The sequence below is a fragment of the Chaetodon auriga genome, chromosome 11, assembly GCF_051107435.1.
Source record: "Chaetodon auriga isolate fChaAug3 chromosome 11, fChaAug3.hap1, whole genome shotgun sequence".
Taxonomy (NCBI): Eukaryota; Metazoa; Chordata; class Actinopteri; order Chaetodontiformes; family Chaetodontidae; genus Chaetodon; species Chaetodon auriga.
This window is the reverse complement of record NC_135084.1, coordinates 802,882-819,719: the sequence shown is the minus strand read 5'-3', so window position 1 is coordinate 819,719 and position 16,838 is coordinate 802,882. Positions and strand designations below refer to the sequence as shown.

General features: G+C 40.2%; 1 protein-coding gene across 8 annotated transcripts in view; it reads left to right on the top strand.

The window, feature by feature from the left end:
* nvl (nuclear VCP like) overlaps nt 1-16,838 on the top strand; it is a 59,024-nt gene that overhangs the window by 410 nt on the left and 41,776 nt on the right. For 4 of the 8 annotated variants that reach the window (XM_076742447.1, XM_076742446.1, XM_076742443.1 and 1 more), the window contains exons 2-10: nt 4,121-4,195; nt 4,799-4,869; nt 6,922-6,974; nt 7,316-7,406; nt 7,543-7,603; nt 10,284-10,529; nt 11,973-12,078; nt 12,524-12,600; nt 12,825-12,959. In XM_076742447.1, coding sequence (XP_076598562.1) covers nt 4,139-4,195; nt 4,799-4,869; nt 6,922-6,974; nt 7,316-7,406; nt 7,543-7,603; nt 10,284-10,529; nt 11,973-12,078; nt 12,524-12,600; nt 12,825-12,959 — 897 coding nt within the window. In that variant the 5' untranslated portion in view covers nt 4,121-4,138. Of the gene's footprint in view, nt 1-4,120; nt 4,196-4,798; nt 4,870-6,921; nt 6,975-7,315; nt 7,407-7,542; nt 7,604-10,283; nt 10,530-11,528; nt 11,567-11,665; nt 11,771-11,972; nt 12,079-12,523; nt 12,601-12,824; nt 12,960-16,838 lie in introns of those variants that run through there. The other 4 variants (XM_076742448.1, XM_076742445.1, XM_076742444.1 and 1 more) reach the window with 2 other exon arrangements.

The window sequence follows — 16,838 nt, the reverse complement described above, 5'->3', positions numbered from 1 at the left end:
TGAGATAGCTATGCACAAAACCCTGAAAATAAAGAGTGTGTTTTATTTCAATATGGATAGATTCACTGAAAAACACATTTATCATGATTCTTTCTTTGTTGTGTATTTACATATCTTGTTTACGGGGCCAATGTATTCACAGTTGGTTTGAATGATGTAATTTAAGCCAATCAGTTTTGTGGAAAGCTGCACGGCAAGCCAATGAGAGTTCGCTTTGGGTGGGTTGTAAAGATTGGGGAAGGCAGACAGGTTTCCGGGGGAAAGAAAACATGTGCGAAGAGAGCTGTGTGTTGGTGTGCGGTAACAAATCAAATAAAATGTAAAAAGTAATAATAGCGTCGAGATGGATAATATATGTTGATTAAGTGTTGGCACGTATTCTCGCGCAGCTAAACATCTCGTGTATCTTCCAGTTTAGTTAGTCGTTGTTTGGCCAGTTTGAAGTGAAAGTGCAGTCACGGTAGCCAGGTTTGTTGTTTTTATTAACTCTGAAAAAGTGCAAAAATGCAAAGTTGTGGACTATCTGTCTAACGTGGATGTTTTGCTAGAACTGTCGAGATGGACATTCCGCCATAAACGACGGTCGTGGCGTTCACTGAAAAAACAGAAGAAAATTAGTACAAGTTGCTATTAGCGCTGCCGATGAGCAGCATGCGGGCACCTCGTTAGTTCATGCATCATCGACAAGTAACCGGAGACTCCGCCATCAAAGACGGTGTCAAAGAACTGTGTCATCGGTGTGTTACGTCTTCATATGTCCACTAACGTATGGACCCCAACGGTTTAAAATCCAAGCGGTTGGTCATGTTTGGAACATTTCTCAGGGTTGAACTGTTAAGGCGAGTTAATGTAGGCGACTTAAATAGAGAAATGACTTTAAATTGATTACCAAAACAAGTCAGTTACTGCTTTATTTACAATCATTTAGGAACCCTTATTTATGTATGTCATTTCTATTTCGAGTTCTATTTCGTACGTACTATGCCCTGTAACAGTGTTCTATTAGTTAACCCCACACTGCAATGCAAATTCTTCAATTGGAACTCTTGTTTAGCTTGCTAATCTCATTATTGATACCTATATTATATTACATATCAACACGCTCGTACCTACACACATAGACACTGGTACACATACTGTACATACTAAGATATGGGTTGTAATTGTGAAGATTTTCGATTTTGTGCCTTGATTTGTTCATTTATTACTACGGCAATATAAGGTTACTGGGTTAACTGATATACTTGAAACATATATTTTTTGGGGGGTATTTAAGTATTACTATGAAGGAAAAGAAAATGGACTGGACGGAAAATAACAGAAACACTTTGAGGAAGTACCAGGTAAGAAGTAGACATTATAATACTAGAGAGTAAATTTACTTGTGTTATTCCTTTGACATTGGTGTCCTGAATATATTATTATATTAAGGTAAGATATACCTTTATTAGTCCCACAGTGGAGAAATGTCAGGTATTACAGCAGCAAGTGGATAGCAAACATAGAGGGCATCAGTAAAAAGGCCATTAAATATCAAACAAGCAATATAAACAAGGAATAATGAAATATGAACAATAGGCAATACTTACCATTTGATATACTTCACATTGTTTCTGGGGAATACAACTAAAGCTCATAGTGTATGACAGGGCTATTCAACTTTAATAGCAAGTGGGCCAAATATGAAAATCACCGGGGGTTCGTGGGCCACACAGAATATTTGTCAACTAATGGCTAAAAAATTACTCTTGATGATAATAGATGTTAGTATGAACGAATGACACCTATACATTTTCTTTAACTTTAATACTTTTACATAAGGAGCTTTTTAACCAAGGTCCATATTTATATTTTGCTACATTCAAGATGAACAAAACAAAGCCATCAGATCGAAAATAAATGGACTGTTCACAACATAACATGACATAAACAATTCCAAACATAGCAGGTCCATACCCACAGTCAAATGTATTACAGCTGAACAGTAGAACAGACAAACAAGATAATTAACATAAAACATAATTGTTGTCATAGAGACAGCATCACATTCCTCATGTGATGTAAAAGTAGCATACATCACACTGCTGTCATTTTGAGCCTGTCTATTCTGATATATCAGCAGTAGAAGCAACCAATAAACTGGTGCGTATTTTTATCTCGGCAAACTTACCTCAAACTTAGACAATTTGCAGAGTTTAGCAGCCAATATCCATGTGGTCTGCCGAGTGACCACTTCCTGTTTCTTTAACCACATGTAGTTCACACTCCGACCTCTAGGTGGCGGTAGAGTGTGTCCAATACAATTCTTGGTATGTGTGAAATATGCATCAACAGACATCAGTGGGATACATACACCAGCTTGGCTGCATTAAGACCGGAAGTGGTTTGAGGCGAATTTGTGACAATAGTCTACAAGCGGTTAATGGGAAAATTACACTGCCTTGACTTTGCTATTTCAACATAGTTTGGCTCATAGGTAGTAAGGGCAATCCTAAGACACTCATACAACTTCTCATTGGTCATGGAGCAATGTGCCCTTGTTTCGATGGCATTCATGTGAGAAAAGCTAGACTCACACATATAAGTGGACTCAAACATTGTCAGTATTAGCAAGGCCACTTTCTGTGTTGTGGGGTACTGATACAGATTACATTTCAACCACTTCCATCTGAAAGATGCTCTCATCAATAGAAGACATTACCTCTTTTGCTTTTGCACAGAAGTCTGCCTCAGGTTTGATAGAAAGGGGGTCACGAGCAAAGTACAATACTTCAGTGGGAATGTTGAACCCTTGGAATCTCTCCGTAAAGTTCTCAGTCAGTTTTGTCATGAAATCTTTCATGATGGGTGTTATCCGTGCCTTGGGTGCTGTGTTCATGAATGCACGCAGTCATGGAAAGTGCAGCAATCCTGTTGCAGTTAGGTCTGTTGTGAAAATTGTTAGCTTTATCTTGAAAGCACAAAGCTTCTCAACCAAATCAGCAATAGAATTTTCTCGTCCTCGCAGTTCAAATTTCAGAGTGTTCAAGTGTCTAAAAATGTCACACAGAAAGTACACTTCTGCCATGAACTGTTCATCCAGCATGTGCTCCAGGAGGTTTGCTGCCCGTTTGTGTTTACACACACGAAGGAAAGACACAATCTCCTGGTGGAGCTCACAGAAATGAGAACATTTCCGTGCAAGTCTGTGTGTTCCCCAAGAACACACGGACTTGCATCCACATCCACAGCGATAGACATAACATCAGCTTTTTTGAGATTTTCCAAAAGCTTCCTTGAGACATCCTTTGCGAGTAATTCCACTCTGCGAAGAGTTGATGTGTCTGAGAGAGGCACTTTTTTAATGGATGAGGTGACGCTTTCCTTCACTTTTTCATCAACAACCACTTCATCAATGACAGCAAGCATATAGTCTTTAACCGTCTCCGCCTTGGTAGGCCGCTTCTGTCTGGTGAGTGTCCAGGCTACACGGGGGGATGCTATCATAGCCCTCTCTTGTTCCGAGCAAAAGCGACCGAGGGCAACTTGACACTGCTGAAAAGATGCTAGCAGCCTTTCTGCCTTTCTGTTCCTCCGAGCTCTCTGGAAAACTGGCAGAAAACGAGCTGTAATTTGACTTGTAGTGCCTCTTCATGTTGTATTCTTTCATGACAGATATGCATTTGTTAATGCATATCTGCATTTGTTGTTGGTAAACAGACCAGTTTATTACTCGTCGTGGCAGGCAAAACAAATAAATATTTGTCCATCCATTCACTCTGGAACTGGTGGTTTTCCAAATCAATTTTTTGTTTTTTGGGTTTTGAAAGGATTTTCTGCAGGCACAGTCTTTTTTTGTATTTTATATCGCTATGTTAATTAAAAAAAATATTACAGTGAAATCATTGAAATGATGCTTGATAGTGGAAACCATTTTCCTTGCTTCAGATATACATATGTATATTTAAGGGTGTATATGTGTCATTGCTTTGACAGTGTGTATAAATCTGCAAGGTCTGCATATTTACTGCAGTCAGCGATTTCTGAGAAGCATTCATGTTCGGTAGGTTCTTTTAAACTCTCGAATTCATGCTGTGATTACATTTCTCATTTTAATTTTGTTCTGAATGTCCTGCTGCAGGATTCAAGAAACACTGTCATGAAGAATAGAAGTGGTGGCTGGCTGGACAGTCGGCTCAGACAGAGAGTGGAGCAGGTACACGTCTATAACCTCATTTTCCTATGCCCGTATGTCCGGAGTTCAGTGGTTTTGATTTTCACAAATGAACCTAAATGGAAATATTTGTGTAAGCTTCCAGGTTAATAAAAGAAGACAAGCTCCTATACTGTTATTGCATCATTTTACTTTTCATCAGTCATTCAGAAAGCTAAGTAATAATTGTAATAATAAAACTTAATTTATATGGCACTTACACTATATGGCTAAATGTCAGTGGACCCCAGGTGGAAAAACCACCTGACCTGAAACACCTAACCTAATAATTAGTAGGCGTGTCCACTAACTTTTGGTCATATAGTGTGTCTCAAACAGTAACTGAACAGGAGACAAGGATAAATGTCTTAAATCATGGGACAGTATGGTAACTATCCTGCCATCACCGGACATCATGAGGGAGACAACAGCACCGATGTCACATACAAATAACATCCCAAGTCTCCTCTTGTGCTTACATGAATATGAATGCTATTTGCATGTTATTTTTCTTTTTGAATTGACTTGTTATCAGAGACCGTGTCTGAATTTTTGATATTGGTGTCGGTCATCTTGAGCCTGTTTGATGTTGAATTCTGTCTTCAGTATTTGATATCCAGCCACAATGAACACGTGGACCTGTCAGCCATTGCCCTGGAACTTCAAAAACTTTACAGGTAAGTTCATCAAAACAATGGTTTCTTTTTCCTCCTCATACTCAAGCAGAGGTGGTGACTCTGCATAATTTGCTTCTGTCATCCCACACTGACTTTTGTTGTTAGGAAATCATCCAATAAATTAACACACACACTTTTATGAAAATGTATAGAAGATTTTTTCTTTAAAGCTGCTGATTTGCTCTACTCTTATTGATATGCATGAGGTGGAACATCCAGGGAGGGTTGAATTAAGCAGAACCGGTCTTTGTTGTAGAAACTTGGGGTGAGTCCCAGGTATTTAACCTCTGTGGGGTTGTTACCTGTTGAAGTCTGACATATTTAAGCCTCTCCTGTTATACTATCCAGTGAAAATAATTCTTGTGTTAGATGTAAAAATGTTGTGGCTCAACTGCCAGTTTTTCTGGTGTCCACCATCTCTCTCACTCCTTTCCCTATTCTTTTAATTAAGAGTGATTGATTGTTGGAGCAGTCAAAAGGGCATGTGAAATGACGAGAGCGATATGACTGCTGTTTCTGGTCAAACAAAAGGATCTTACTCTGAAAGAAAAGAAGATTTTTTTTTCTCTATAGATCCTTTCCATAACATTGTCACTCACTGACACTAATAAAGTAGTATGGGTGTAATAATAATGGAAGTATGACTAATAGTAGTAGCAGTTATCGTGGATGTCAGACAGAACCTGCGAGATGACAAAGCACTAAGGGAGAGGGAGAGAAGAACAGAGGAGCTCGGTGTATCATTGGAAGTACCCCGACAGTCTAATCCTATAGCAGTATGAGTAAGGGCTGGTCCCAGGCAAGTCTGAGCCACCCCTAACTTTATCACCTAGCCTAGCTTTATCAAAAAAAGCTTTTGGAGTCTTTAGGAATCATAATTAAACCTGCATTTTGGGAATGCAGTGTTCTAGTGGGGTAATACGGTACTATGAGGTCTTTCAGATAAGATGGTGCCTGACCATTTGTGGCTTTGTAAATAAGGAGGAGGATTTTAAATTCTATTCTGAATTTTGCAGGGAGCCAGTGCAGAGTGGCTAATATTGGGGAAATATGATCTCTTTCCTCATTTTTGTCTGAACACATGCTGCAGTGTTCTGGAGCAACTGAAGACTATTTCGTAACAAATCTGACAGTCAGGAATTGCAATAATCCAACCTGGAAGTTACAAATACCTGGACTAGTTTTTCTGCATCGTAAAAGAAATTATGTCTCAAGTAGTCATTTGGCCAGAAAGACCTGGGAAAATAGGGTCCATTGCCAGTAAGTAAGTGGAATTCCTCCCATTTGTCCAGGGCATTAAACTCTTCCAGGACACATTGACTGGCACCAATTGGAAACTGTGCACTAAGTGTCACATTAAGTAATTTGAAAATGAAATGTAGGTCAAGCTGAAATGAGGGTATAATTTTGTAATGTGTAGGTCAATCTTTTGAAGGACACGTTTTTGTTCAAATAATTTTCAAGTAGTATGTCTCATTGTATTGATTTTCCCTCTAATGGACATGATGCACAAAAATAGATATTCGAGTGGTTCAAACTTATATTTTTTTGTTTGGCCAATTTTGACAGCCCTAGTGCGCTTGGGTTGTTATATTGATTGTGTGTCCCAGGCTGGCGGCCACCGCAGATAAACCGGTAAGCTGCAGTTCATCAGATAAAAGACCGGTGCCACAGCTGACGAACTCTGAGTTCGCATGCCAGATTTCTGTGTGATAAAGAGACAGTTGACGTTTAAATACTTCCTCTGTTGTGCTTCTCATACCTCTTTATTGAGCCTCGCTGTCTTGAACCTCGCGTGATGAAGTTACTGATATATCATGTCCACCATGTCCAACAGCAGTGCCATCCACACTCCTCAAAATGACCACACAGTTGAATCAACACCTCTCCAAAAGACTTAACACCTTCATGAAGGTGGGAGTTATTGCAGGGTAGTTTGATTAGACTGCATTTGTTTTAGTTAAAAGTGGACACTGATTGTGTTAGGATATGTATGTATGTATGTCTGTAAATATAAAGTCATAAAGTGTTTGGTTGATATTGTATCCTTAGAATGGAGTATGGCAGAAGAAACAAGACAGCTTTCAGGATTCAAGTAGAGAAAGGTAAGAGGCAAAAGTAGACTGATGGTTTATTATACAGTGACAGTGCTATGTGTTTTCAGGTTGAAAATTCACTGTTCTTTCTAATGGAAGGGCACAAGGGATAAAGGTGAAGATAATTGTTATGATTTTAATTTTAGCCAGGATAATTGAATTGTTCATGTGTGATCAAAGGAGAAATGACTTAATGTCAAGATAAAATAAATATTCTGTAATTCTGGGAAAACAAAAATAATTACACCTCACGTAACAACCAGTCCATTCCAGTTTTCATGATCAAACTCTTCTTTTGGAATATGCACTGTGAGGAGCTCTGATTTGTCTTTTCTGTCTGCCTCTCATAGTATATGAAGCAATCATGAAGGAGTCTGGACTCAGTGGTCTGGAGAGCAAACATTTGGCTAAGAAAGCCAAGCACAGCCACAATGACACTGGGTAAAGGACACCACCTGTTTACTGCCTAGTTTGAACCAGCAAGATTAGTTCTCTCACCTCAGGGCCTTCTCTCTGCTGTGCTTTTACTCTCTTTTTAAATGTATAACTAATGCCCTTCAAACCTGTGTGTTCATAGTGAAGGCAGCAGCAGCTCAGAGGATTCTTCTGAAAGTGACGACCAGACTCTGGAGAACACTGTAAGAATTGGTTTGAAGTTTGAATCTGAAGGCAATGTAAGGAATTATAGTAAAAGTGTGTTGGTCATAGAATTTTGATGGGGAAGGCTTATATTACTTCCATCAACCCACACTGTTGGTTAATTAAGCAAGATCAGAATTGCTTTAGTTGCCAAATGTACAATGTACACAGGAATCTGACTTGGCAATGCAGTGCAGTGAACAAGAAAGTTAAAAATGAAAAGGTTGAGTTAAAAGTTAAAGAGTAAAAATTACACATACAGGAATGCTATACAATAATAAAATATGCTAACTTATGCTACATATACTCTTTGACATATGCTCCACTATGATGCATTTGCACATATTGCACACACTCAGAGGATTAGGGACAGCACTCGGGTTGGTTGTTGCAGAGATGGTGTCAGGGAAAAAATTCTTCAAGTGTCTGGTGGTCGTGGTTCTGATGAAACATGAATCTACAGTCAGATTAAATCTTTTTTTAAGAGGCAGTTCACATGATGCGCTCCAATCCTTGAACTGGAACCAGTCTATGAACTAGATAGTTAAGCACAAATATATATTTAAACTTAGTAGAGAACACCTTTAAAAGATGGATTTAAATAATTGATAATGTAACATTTCTTAATCTGCATCTGGTTCTAGATTTGTCTTGAATTATATGCAGTGATAGACCATCAAGCTAATGGGAAAGATGACTCATCTTTTGGCACACTGGCCAACTTTGCAACAAACACAATTCAAAGTAATTTTTGAGATATCCTGATAATAAACAGAAATTACAAAATAAAATCAACAATAGATGAAAAGGTACAAAATAAAAATCAACTATAGAAAGCAATGTACATTATATACAAAGAGTATAAAAATAAATATTGCCAGTATAATATGTGTGAAATAACCCAGTATCCTTGGGTTATTACACAGTAAAAAAAAAATGTGTATTTTTAGTATTCTTCTCAGCTTGTCAAACCCACAGTAAGATTAGATTGCTGATTACCTTTACCTCTAGCAACCTAACTAGATAGATGTGTTTTTTAAAGGTGCATACACTGGGTGCACAATTATTAGGCAAGTGAGTATCTTTACCATATCATCATTTTTGCACATACTTTCCAATTCCAAGCTGTATAAACTGGAATGCTAACTGAATTTAAGCATTGTCAGGTGATGTGTGTTTGTATAATGAGGTGAGGTGTGGCCTAAAGTGATCAACACCGTATTTCAAGGTGTGCATAATTATTAGGCAGCTTTTTTACCTCAGACAAAATGGGCCAAAAAAGATTTAACAGACTCTGAAAAGTCAAAAATTGTAAAATGCCTTTCAGAGGGATGCAGCACTCTTGAAGTAGCTAAGGTATTGAGGCATGATCACCCAACAATCAAACGTTTTGTTGCAAATAGTCTACAGGGTCCCAAAAAAGGAGTGGAGAAAAAAAGACGCAAATTAACTACTAAAGACAAGAGAAGAATTAAATGTGAAACTACCAGGAACCCATTAATCTCCAGTGCTGCCATATTCCAGAAATTCAACCTACCTGGATTGGCCCATGGCTGGATCACTAATGGGCGCAGAGCTCCACTTCAAGTCAGATGCCAGCAAGGTAGAGGTGGAGTACTGGTATGGGCTGCTATTATTAAGGATGAGCTAGTTGGACCTTTTCAGGTTGAAAATGGACTTAAAATCAACTCCCAAACTTACTGCCAGTTTTTAGAAGACACTTTCTTCAAGCAGTGGTACAGGAAAAAGTCTACATCATTCAAAAAGGCCATGATTTTTATGCAGAACAATGCTACATCACGTGCATCCAAGTACTTGACTGCGTGGCTAGCCAGCAAAGGCCTTAAAGATGACAGAAGAATGACATGGCCCTCTTCCTAACCTCACCTAAACCCTATTGAGAACGTGTGAGCCCTTCTTAAATGTGAAATTTACAGTGAAGGAAGACAATACACCTCTTTGAACAGCATTTGTGAGGCTGTGGTTGTTGCTGCACGAAAAGTTGATCATCGACAGATCAAGAAACTAACTGACTCCATGGATGGAAGGCTCGTGACAGTTATTGGAAAGACAGGTGGCTATATTGGTCACTGAATATTTGATGAAATGTCAACAAAATTTTGAGTATTTTGAGTCATTTATTTGTTATTTTTTACTCTACTGAATAAACAAGTGAGATGGGAAAAATGTATTTTTATTTATTTATTTTTTCATTTAGTTGCATAATAATTCTGCACACTAATAGTTGCCAAATAATTGTGCACACATAGATATTCTCCTGAAAAAATAAAAAAATCACTTTTCATTTGTTAAATACTCAGGTTTGAGGTTTATTAACATTTTGGATTGACTGAGAGCACTGTATTTGTTCAGAAATAAAATTAATCCTCAGGAATACAACTTGCCTAATGTGCACGCAGTGTATTTACTTCTTTGGTATAGCTTGGCTCACAATTTCCCTCTTGTTTTACTTTTTGTACTAAGGTGGGTTAAACACATACTGCACCTATGTCTGCACTGGATGCACAGACATGAATTTAATATCAGTAATGTCAGCTGATTATTAGATAGGTGGCCAAAAATAACATTTCCCATATGTTGGACTGTTACAGTCTTCTTGCAGCCCTTTTTGACAGTGATATTTAACCATACCTTGCCGCTGCTTTTTGCCTTCTACAGCCCACCAACCACATGAACAGCTCTCTTACATCTCTGTACCGGAAGGGACACCTTGACTCCAGCACCAGCTCACCCAGAAGAGATCAGCTTGCTGTCAGCAGTCCTGCCAGTATAGTCAACCCCACTCTGAGTCCAGGGACACAGGTTTCCACAGGAGGCTGGTTCATTGATCGAGGCAGACGACATGAGAAGAACAACATCTTCATCGACCTGTGTGAAGAGGAGCCAGCTAATACAGCATCAAATGTATGTACTTGTGGACAGCATGTTTGTCCTGAAAGTCTTTATATTTGACATGGATTCCTTAAGTGTGTATATTCAGAAACTGTGACCAAGATGTACTTTGCAGGACATTTTAAACTAGACAGTTTGATACAGATGCTGATGCTGATATATTGGTCAGGCTTTCTTGTGATGTCTGTGATGCATGACTGACAGTTGACCTTTTAGTGCTGAGAGGAGGAGACTTGCCGACCACTGTGCTGAACAGTACAAGGACTATTACAGCAGAAACCTGGACATGTGGCTGGATTTTCCTCACCAAAACATTAATCCTTCCTCACTTCATGAGATAGAGAGAGGATATTTACACTCGGTGCATTTCAGATATTAAACAAACAGCTTGAGAGAAGGGTTTAGTGCAGGACACATCTCTAATGTTGGAATGTTGGAGTCATGTTTATGGTAGAGTTTTGTCAGTTAACACAGCTACTCATATAAGCTGGCCAACAATAATGTAAACTGATGAAGCTGATTCATTTTCCCTTGTTAATGGGTCTATCAAATAGATCGCACACTAAAATTACCAGCATGGTACAAAATGTAAGCCAATAAATATAACAACTATCAGCATGTGAATAACTTACTGTGCAAATAGATTTTCCTAAATCACCCCTAAACTAGGACTCATTGCTAGAAATTTTTAGGCTAAGATTGGTGCTCTCTGAGAGGACTGAGAATGTTTGTGAATATGGCTGCATGTGTACTGATACTCATTGTTGAGTATAAACAAATGTTCCATTTGGTTCAGGTTTATCTTGTGTATTACTCATTCAGGAATGGCTTAAAGAAAACCTTTATGGCTTTGAGATTCCTCTGTTGCCGTCACCAATATATGCCATGGTTCCTGTGTTACAGTAGCAACCATATCTACACAGATTTGTTGTTATATAATGTTTACAGGACATTTCTGTGAATGCTGTGGTCTTCTTCATATAATAGAAAGTCACTCCTCCACCCCGAAGTCAGAATTATGTTTTTGGCTGGACCGCAGAAAAGTAGTGGTGAGTCTGCCCCCATCCGACTGAGTAGATGCAAATGTTAGTAACTCCTCATTCTATGAGTATAGGCTTTGTTTAGCTTAGCTTGGTTTATCTTCTCAGGCTATCGCTAGTGGGATAAGGGAGAAGCAGGATATGGTCCATGGCCCATGCCCCGCTGAGGCCACACACACAACACACACCTACTTCACAAGGAAAGGAATGAATGTGAGCGGATTCAGCTATGGGGGAAAGATTCATCTTTAACACAACAACAGATAAATTAAGGAATGAACGCAGGTTTGCGTGGTCACCTGATAATCTGGTCCTCTGACTCAAGTAATTTCATATTGATATTTATTCTATACTATATGCATTCAACTGATGATGCTCGACTCATACTCCTACTGCTATTTATTTGTGTCACAAGCAGACAGATGTTTCCAGCCTGGAGCCTGACATATCCCAGAAAAAGTCAAACAAAAGGACAAAGATCTCCACTGAAACTACTGAGCCTCGCACCCTGAACAAGAAAGGTACCACATCATCTAGTTTGTCACTCTAACCATAGTGTGTGTGTGTGTGTGTGTGTGTGTGTGTGTGTGTGTGTGTGTGTGTGTGTGTGTGTGTGTTTGTGTGTGTGTTTCTGTGTGTGTTTCTGTGTGTCTGTGTGTCTGTGTGTGTCTGTCTGTCTGTCTGTCTGTGATACACACTTATTATTGAGCACCACGCAGCAACATAATCCTTATCAAGCTTGTCAAGCGTTGCCCGTAGGATTGAAACTAACAATTATTTTCATTATTGATTCATATATTTATTTTGTTTTATGTAATGTTTGTTTATCTAGTTTGTCAAACTGACTAATCACTTTGTCTGTTTATCAGATATCTGTAACGTTACTACAGTCCACTGTGATTTCTTTTACAGTCCACTATGTTGATTTACAAGTATTCTTTTCTCTATGATTTACTTACTTCCCAGCAAAATCAAAATCACCAGAGCTGCAGTATCCCCCTCTGAAATTTGAAGATGTGGGAGGTAATGAAGAGACCTTAGCGGTTAGTATCCTTAACCTTGTGATGTTGTTTGTTGTTTTCTTCTATTATGAAATGGGGATGGCTGTAGTACATTGCTGTGAGTCACAGTGTCCACAACGACTCACCAAAGTCAGAAGTTTTGAAATTCTTCATAATGGAGCTTTAATTTTATCAGTGGTGATTGTATGTTGTTTAATTCATTCGTCATGTAGTTTTCCACTTGTTATTATTTGACATTGTTGCAGGAGGTGTGTAAGCTGCTGATCCACATTCATCACCCAGAGGTGTATCAGCAGCTGGGAATGGTTCCGCCAAGGGGATTTCTCCTTCATGGACCTCCCGGTTGTGGAAAGACCTTGCTGGCTCAGGCTGTGGCTGGGGTGAGTACTGGACAGCACCAACCCATGAGGAAAATGGCTTCCCATGGAATATGAAAATATTGTGTTACATTAATGGGTACAAAAAAGGAAAAAAGGTTAAAATTTATTATGCACATACAGTTGCATGCAAACATTCGGGCACCCCTTGTCAAAATTTCTGTTACTGTCAGTAATTAAGGGAGCAAAAGATGACCTGATTTCAAAATGACATAAGGCTGAAGATGACACATTTCTTTAATATTTCAAGCAAGATAACTTTAATCCTATCTTTTACAGTATTAAAATAACAAAAATAGAAAAGATTTTTGCCCAATCTTCCTGCAAAAGGCTTCGGGTTCCAGGAGACTCTGTAGTGCATGAACTGCTCTTTTGAGGTCTATCCATAGATTTTTGATGCTGTTTATCTTGGGGGACTGTGACAGCCACTGCAAACTGTGGTTTTAGAGGTGTGTTCTGGCAATTTTGTACTAAAAAGCACAGAGTCGTTCGTTGTCTTTCTGTGAGTTTATTCTGACGCCTGCAGACGGACTCCCTTCTTGCTGTCTCGAGTGTGAGATGACAAGAAAGAGCCCGGAGCAGGAGAAGTTGATAGTTTATATACAATATATTATCTTTATAGACAGGATGACTTTGTTCTATCATCAGAACAATGTCAGCACAGTAGGCACGTCATAAAGTGTTGTACAATCAGGACACAAGGTTCACTTAATCAGTGCGTAATAACATACTGTACGTGGTTACATGGTCAGCAGATTATGACTCACGCACGCACCTAATCATATGATATGGTTGTTCATTTGGCTTTAAGACAGTGAATACTTATGATTGAGTACAGAGAAGATGAATAATAAGAATTCCCATTACAGGTGTGTTTAGGATTGTTGTCATATTGTAGAAGACGTTCTCTTTTCATCTTTTACTTTTATCCACCTGAGGATGGATGTCTTTATCTCCAATCACATAGCCAAGGTAGTGGACCTCAGGCTTGGCAAAAATGACACTTCTTCACTTTGGATGCATTAAAAGACATGAGTTGCAAGATTTTGCACTTGCTCCATCCAGGTCTGGCTGGAGATCTCATCAGTGTAGGCTAATGGTTAGTCCTCCACTCCTCTCAAAACTTCATCCAAGTCCATTGAATATTCTGTTGAGGGCATCTGCCAGTACCCTTTGCAGAGGTCAAAGGTCATTCGGACGTTTGCACTTCCCAAGTGGTCAACCAGGTCCCCAGTCCTTCGCACTGGATAAGGATCAAAGACAGACACATTCAGCTTTGAGAAGTTGACACAGAATCTCAGTTTAGGGTCATCCTTCTTTGGAACCAACACCACAAGGATACACCTCACTGCAAGAAGTCTTGATGATTCCTTTTGCTAGCATCTCCTATACTTCTTGCTGCAGCTCAAGAGCAGGCTGGCTGGAATGGGTGGTATCAGGTGGTATCCCTGAGGCTGTGGCTCTGTGGACCACAGAGTGACCTGATGTTTAATGAGATGCGTACAACTTGGCTTCAGACTTAAGCGCTCTTTCGCCGAATGAGCTTGCAGCTCCTGGTGTTTATCTACAGTGTTGTTGTTATTGTTGTTATTGTTATTATTCATTCATTCATTCATCTTCTATACCCGCTTATCCCTTTCAGGGTTGCGGGGGGCTGGAGCCTATCCCAGCTGGCAATGGGCGAGAGGCAGGGTACATCCTGAACCGGTCGCTAGCCGATTGCAGGGCAACACACACAGACAGACATACAGACATACAACCATTCACACTCACACTCACACCTAAGGACAATTTAGAGTCACCAATTAACCTAATGAGCATGTTTTTGGTCTGTGGGAGGAAGCCGGAGTGCCCGGAGAGAACCCACGCACGGGAAGAACATGCAAACTTCACACAGAAAGGCCCTGCCCGACCCGGGGATCGAACCAGCGACCTCCTTGCTGTGAGGCACGCGCACTACCTGCTGCTCCACCGTGCCGCCATTATTATTGTCATTATTATTACTATTTTCCCAAATTCCCAAAGTTCTTCCTCATCAACAACAGTGCGTGCCAACGAGCTTTTAGACTGCTCTGGTTGGTCTACCAACTCTTTTAGAAGGTTTACATGGAAAATTTGATGCTTCTTCTGGCAGTTTGGCAACAAAAGTTTTTTTTCTAATCCTGTATGGCTCCTGCCATTTGGAGAGTAGACCACTTTCAGATGTTGGCAGCGGTACGAGAACAACTCCTTTAAAACTCTCCTCCTAGAAGCCTTCTCATAACTCTGCTTCTGAAGTTGGTCCAGTTTGTCTTTCATTTTCAGTACATATGAGAGTCACTACGCTGCTGTTGTAGCATGGGACCCTCCCAGGCCTCCTTTGAGATATTCATTGGGCCCCCACACTGAACATCTGTGCATCAGCTGGAAAGGTAAAAACCTGATTGATGATTGTGTGACTTCTCTATATGCGAGTAACAAGAATGGAAGCCATCGGTGCCATTCACAGACTTCCTAAGCATGGACTTGAGGGTCTTATTAGAGCACTCAACTAGGTCATCTGTTACTTTAAAGGCTCAGACACATGCTCAGCTACTTTCTTCCCCTTACTCTGTCCTGTCTCTTCTGTCTCTTGCTTTTCCTTAGGCTGTCTGGTGTGCTCAACCCTAGAAACTCCCTCATTCGCAAAAAGTAACTCCTCCTACCCCACTGTTGAACTACCCTGTTCCCACTTGCTTTTGACCTTGTAACAGCTAGCAAACTTTTACTGGTACAGCTACCCCTCACCTCATGAGACTGCTTGGCTATCAAGTCAGAAAGGATGAGGAGCTTGCAGGCAAACGCGATCTGATAGGGTCATTCAAATACCCTTACTGACAGCAAGTAGTGTTGACCTTCAACCTGGATAGCTACTTAGCTTTGGGATATCCTATCTTGTCATCATGAATGCAGATAGCATTGGCTGTCCCTCCACAAAAAAATGACATATTGCGGTAGACTGTCCCGTCTGACTAGGGTGTGATTACTTCTTGAATCTAGAAGAGCTACACAGGGTCTGTCTTCAAGTAACATTACTGTGTGGGAATTTAGCACCCCTCCACTACCTGGCCCCTTGTGATGCCACATTTCCCTCTCCCCAGACCTGATGCTACATCAGCAGGGTGAATGAGGACCAGAAGGCATTGCGGTGGGACAGGGCATCTGTGTTGCCATGGTGCTGTCCGGGTATGTGAACAGCAAAGAAGTTAAAAGGCTGGAGGCTTAAGTCTAGTTTGTCTCAGTATTTTTTGCCGTTCATTGTAAAAGAGAATGGTATGTCAGTAGAATCTCCTTCCAAGCAGGTAGTATTTGAGTGTTTATAGGACCCATTTTATGCCATGGCACTCTTTCTCTATCGTGACATATTTCTCCTCTCTTGGCAGCAACTTCCAACTCAAATAAAGAACTGGGTTTTCCACACTTTTAGTGACCTGAGCTAGCACCTTGCCCAGAATCAACTCAGAGGCATGTGTCTGGACCACAAACTCCTTGCTGAAGTCAGGGGCAGTAAGGATGGGTTTTGAACACAAGGCTCTGTTCAGGTTGCCAAATGCTTCCTCTGCAGCGGGGATCCATTTCACCATACAGGAGTGCTTCTTGGTTGACAGTTCTGAGAGGACCAGCTTCCATGGTAAAGTCAGAGATGAACTGTCTGTAATAATTTGCAAGACCCAAAAAAGGTCTCTCCTGCTTCTTGGTCTGCATTTTTGTCCTGTCCTTTATGGCTCAGAGTTTTGCCTCTTGGGGTCTGACGAGGGCCAGTCCAATGGTGTACCCCAGGCAGTTTGTGTCACTGAAGGCCAGCTTACATTTCTTGGGATTTGCGGTGAAGCCTGCTTGTCGGAGGGATTCCAGGACGGTTTC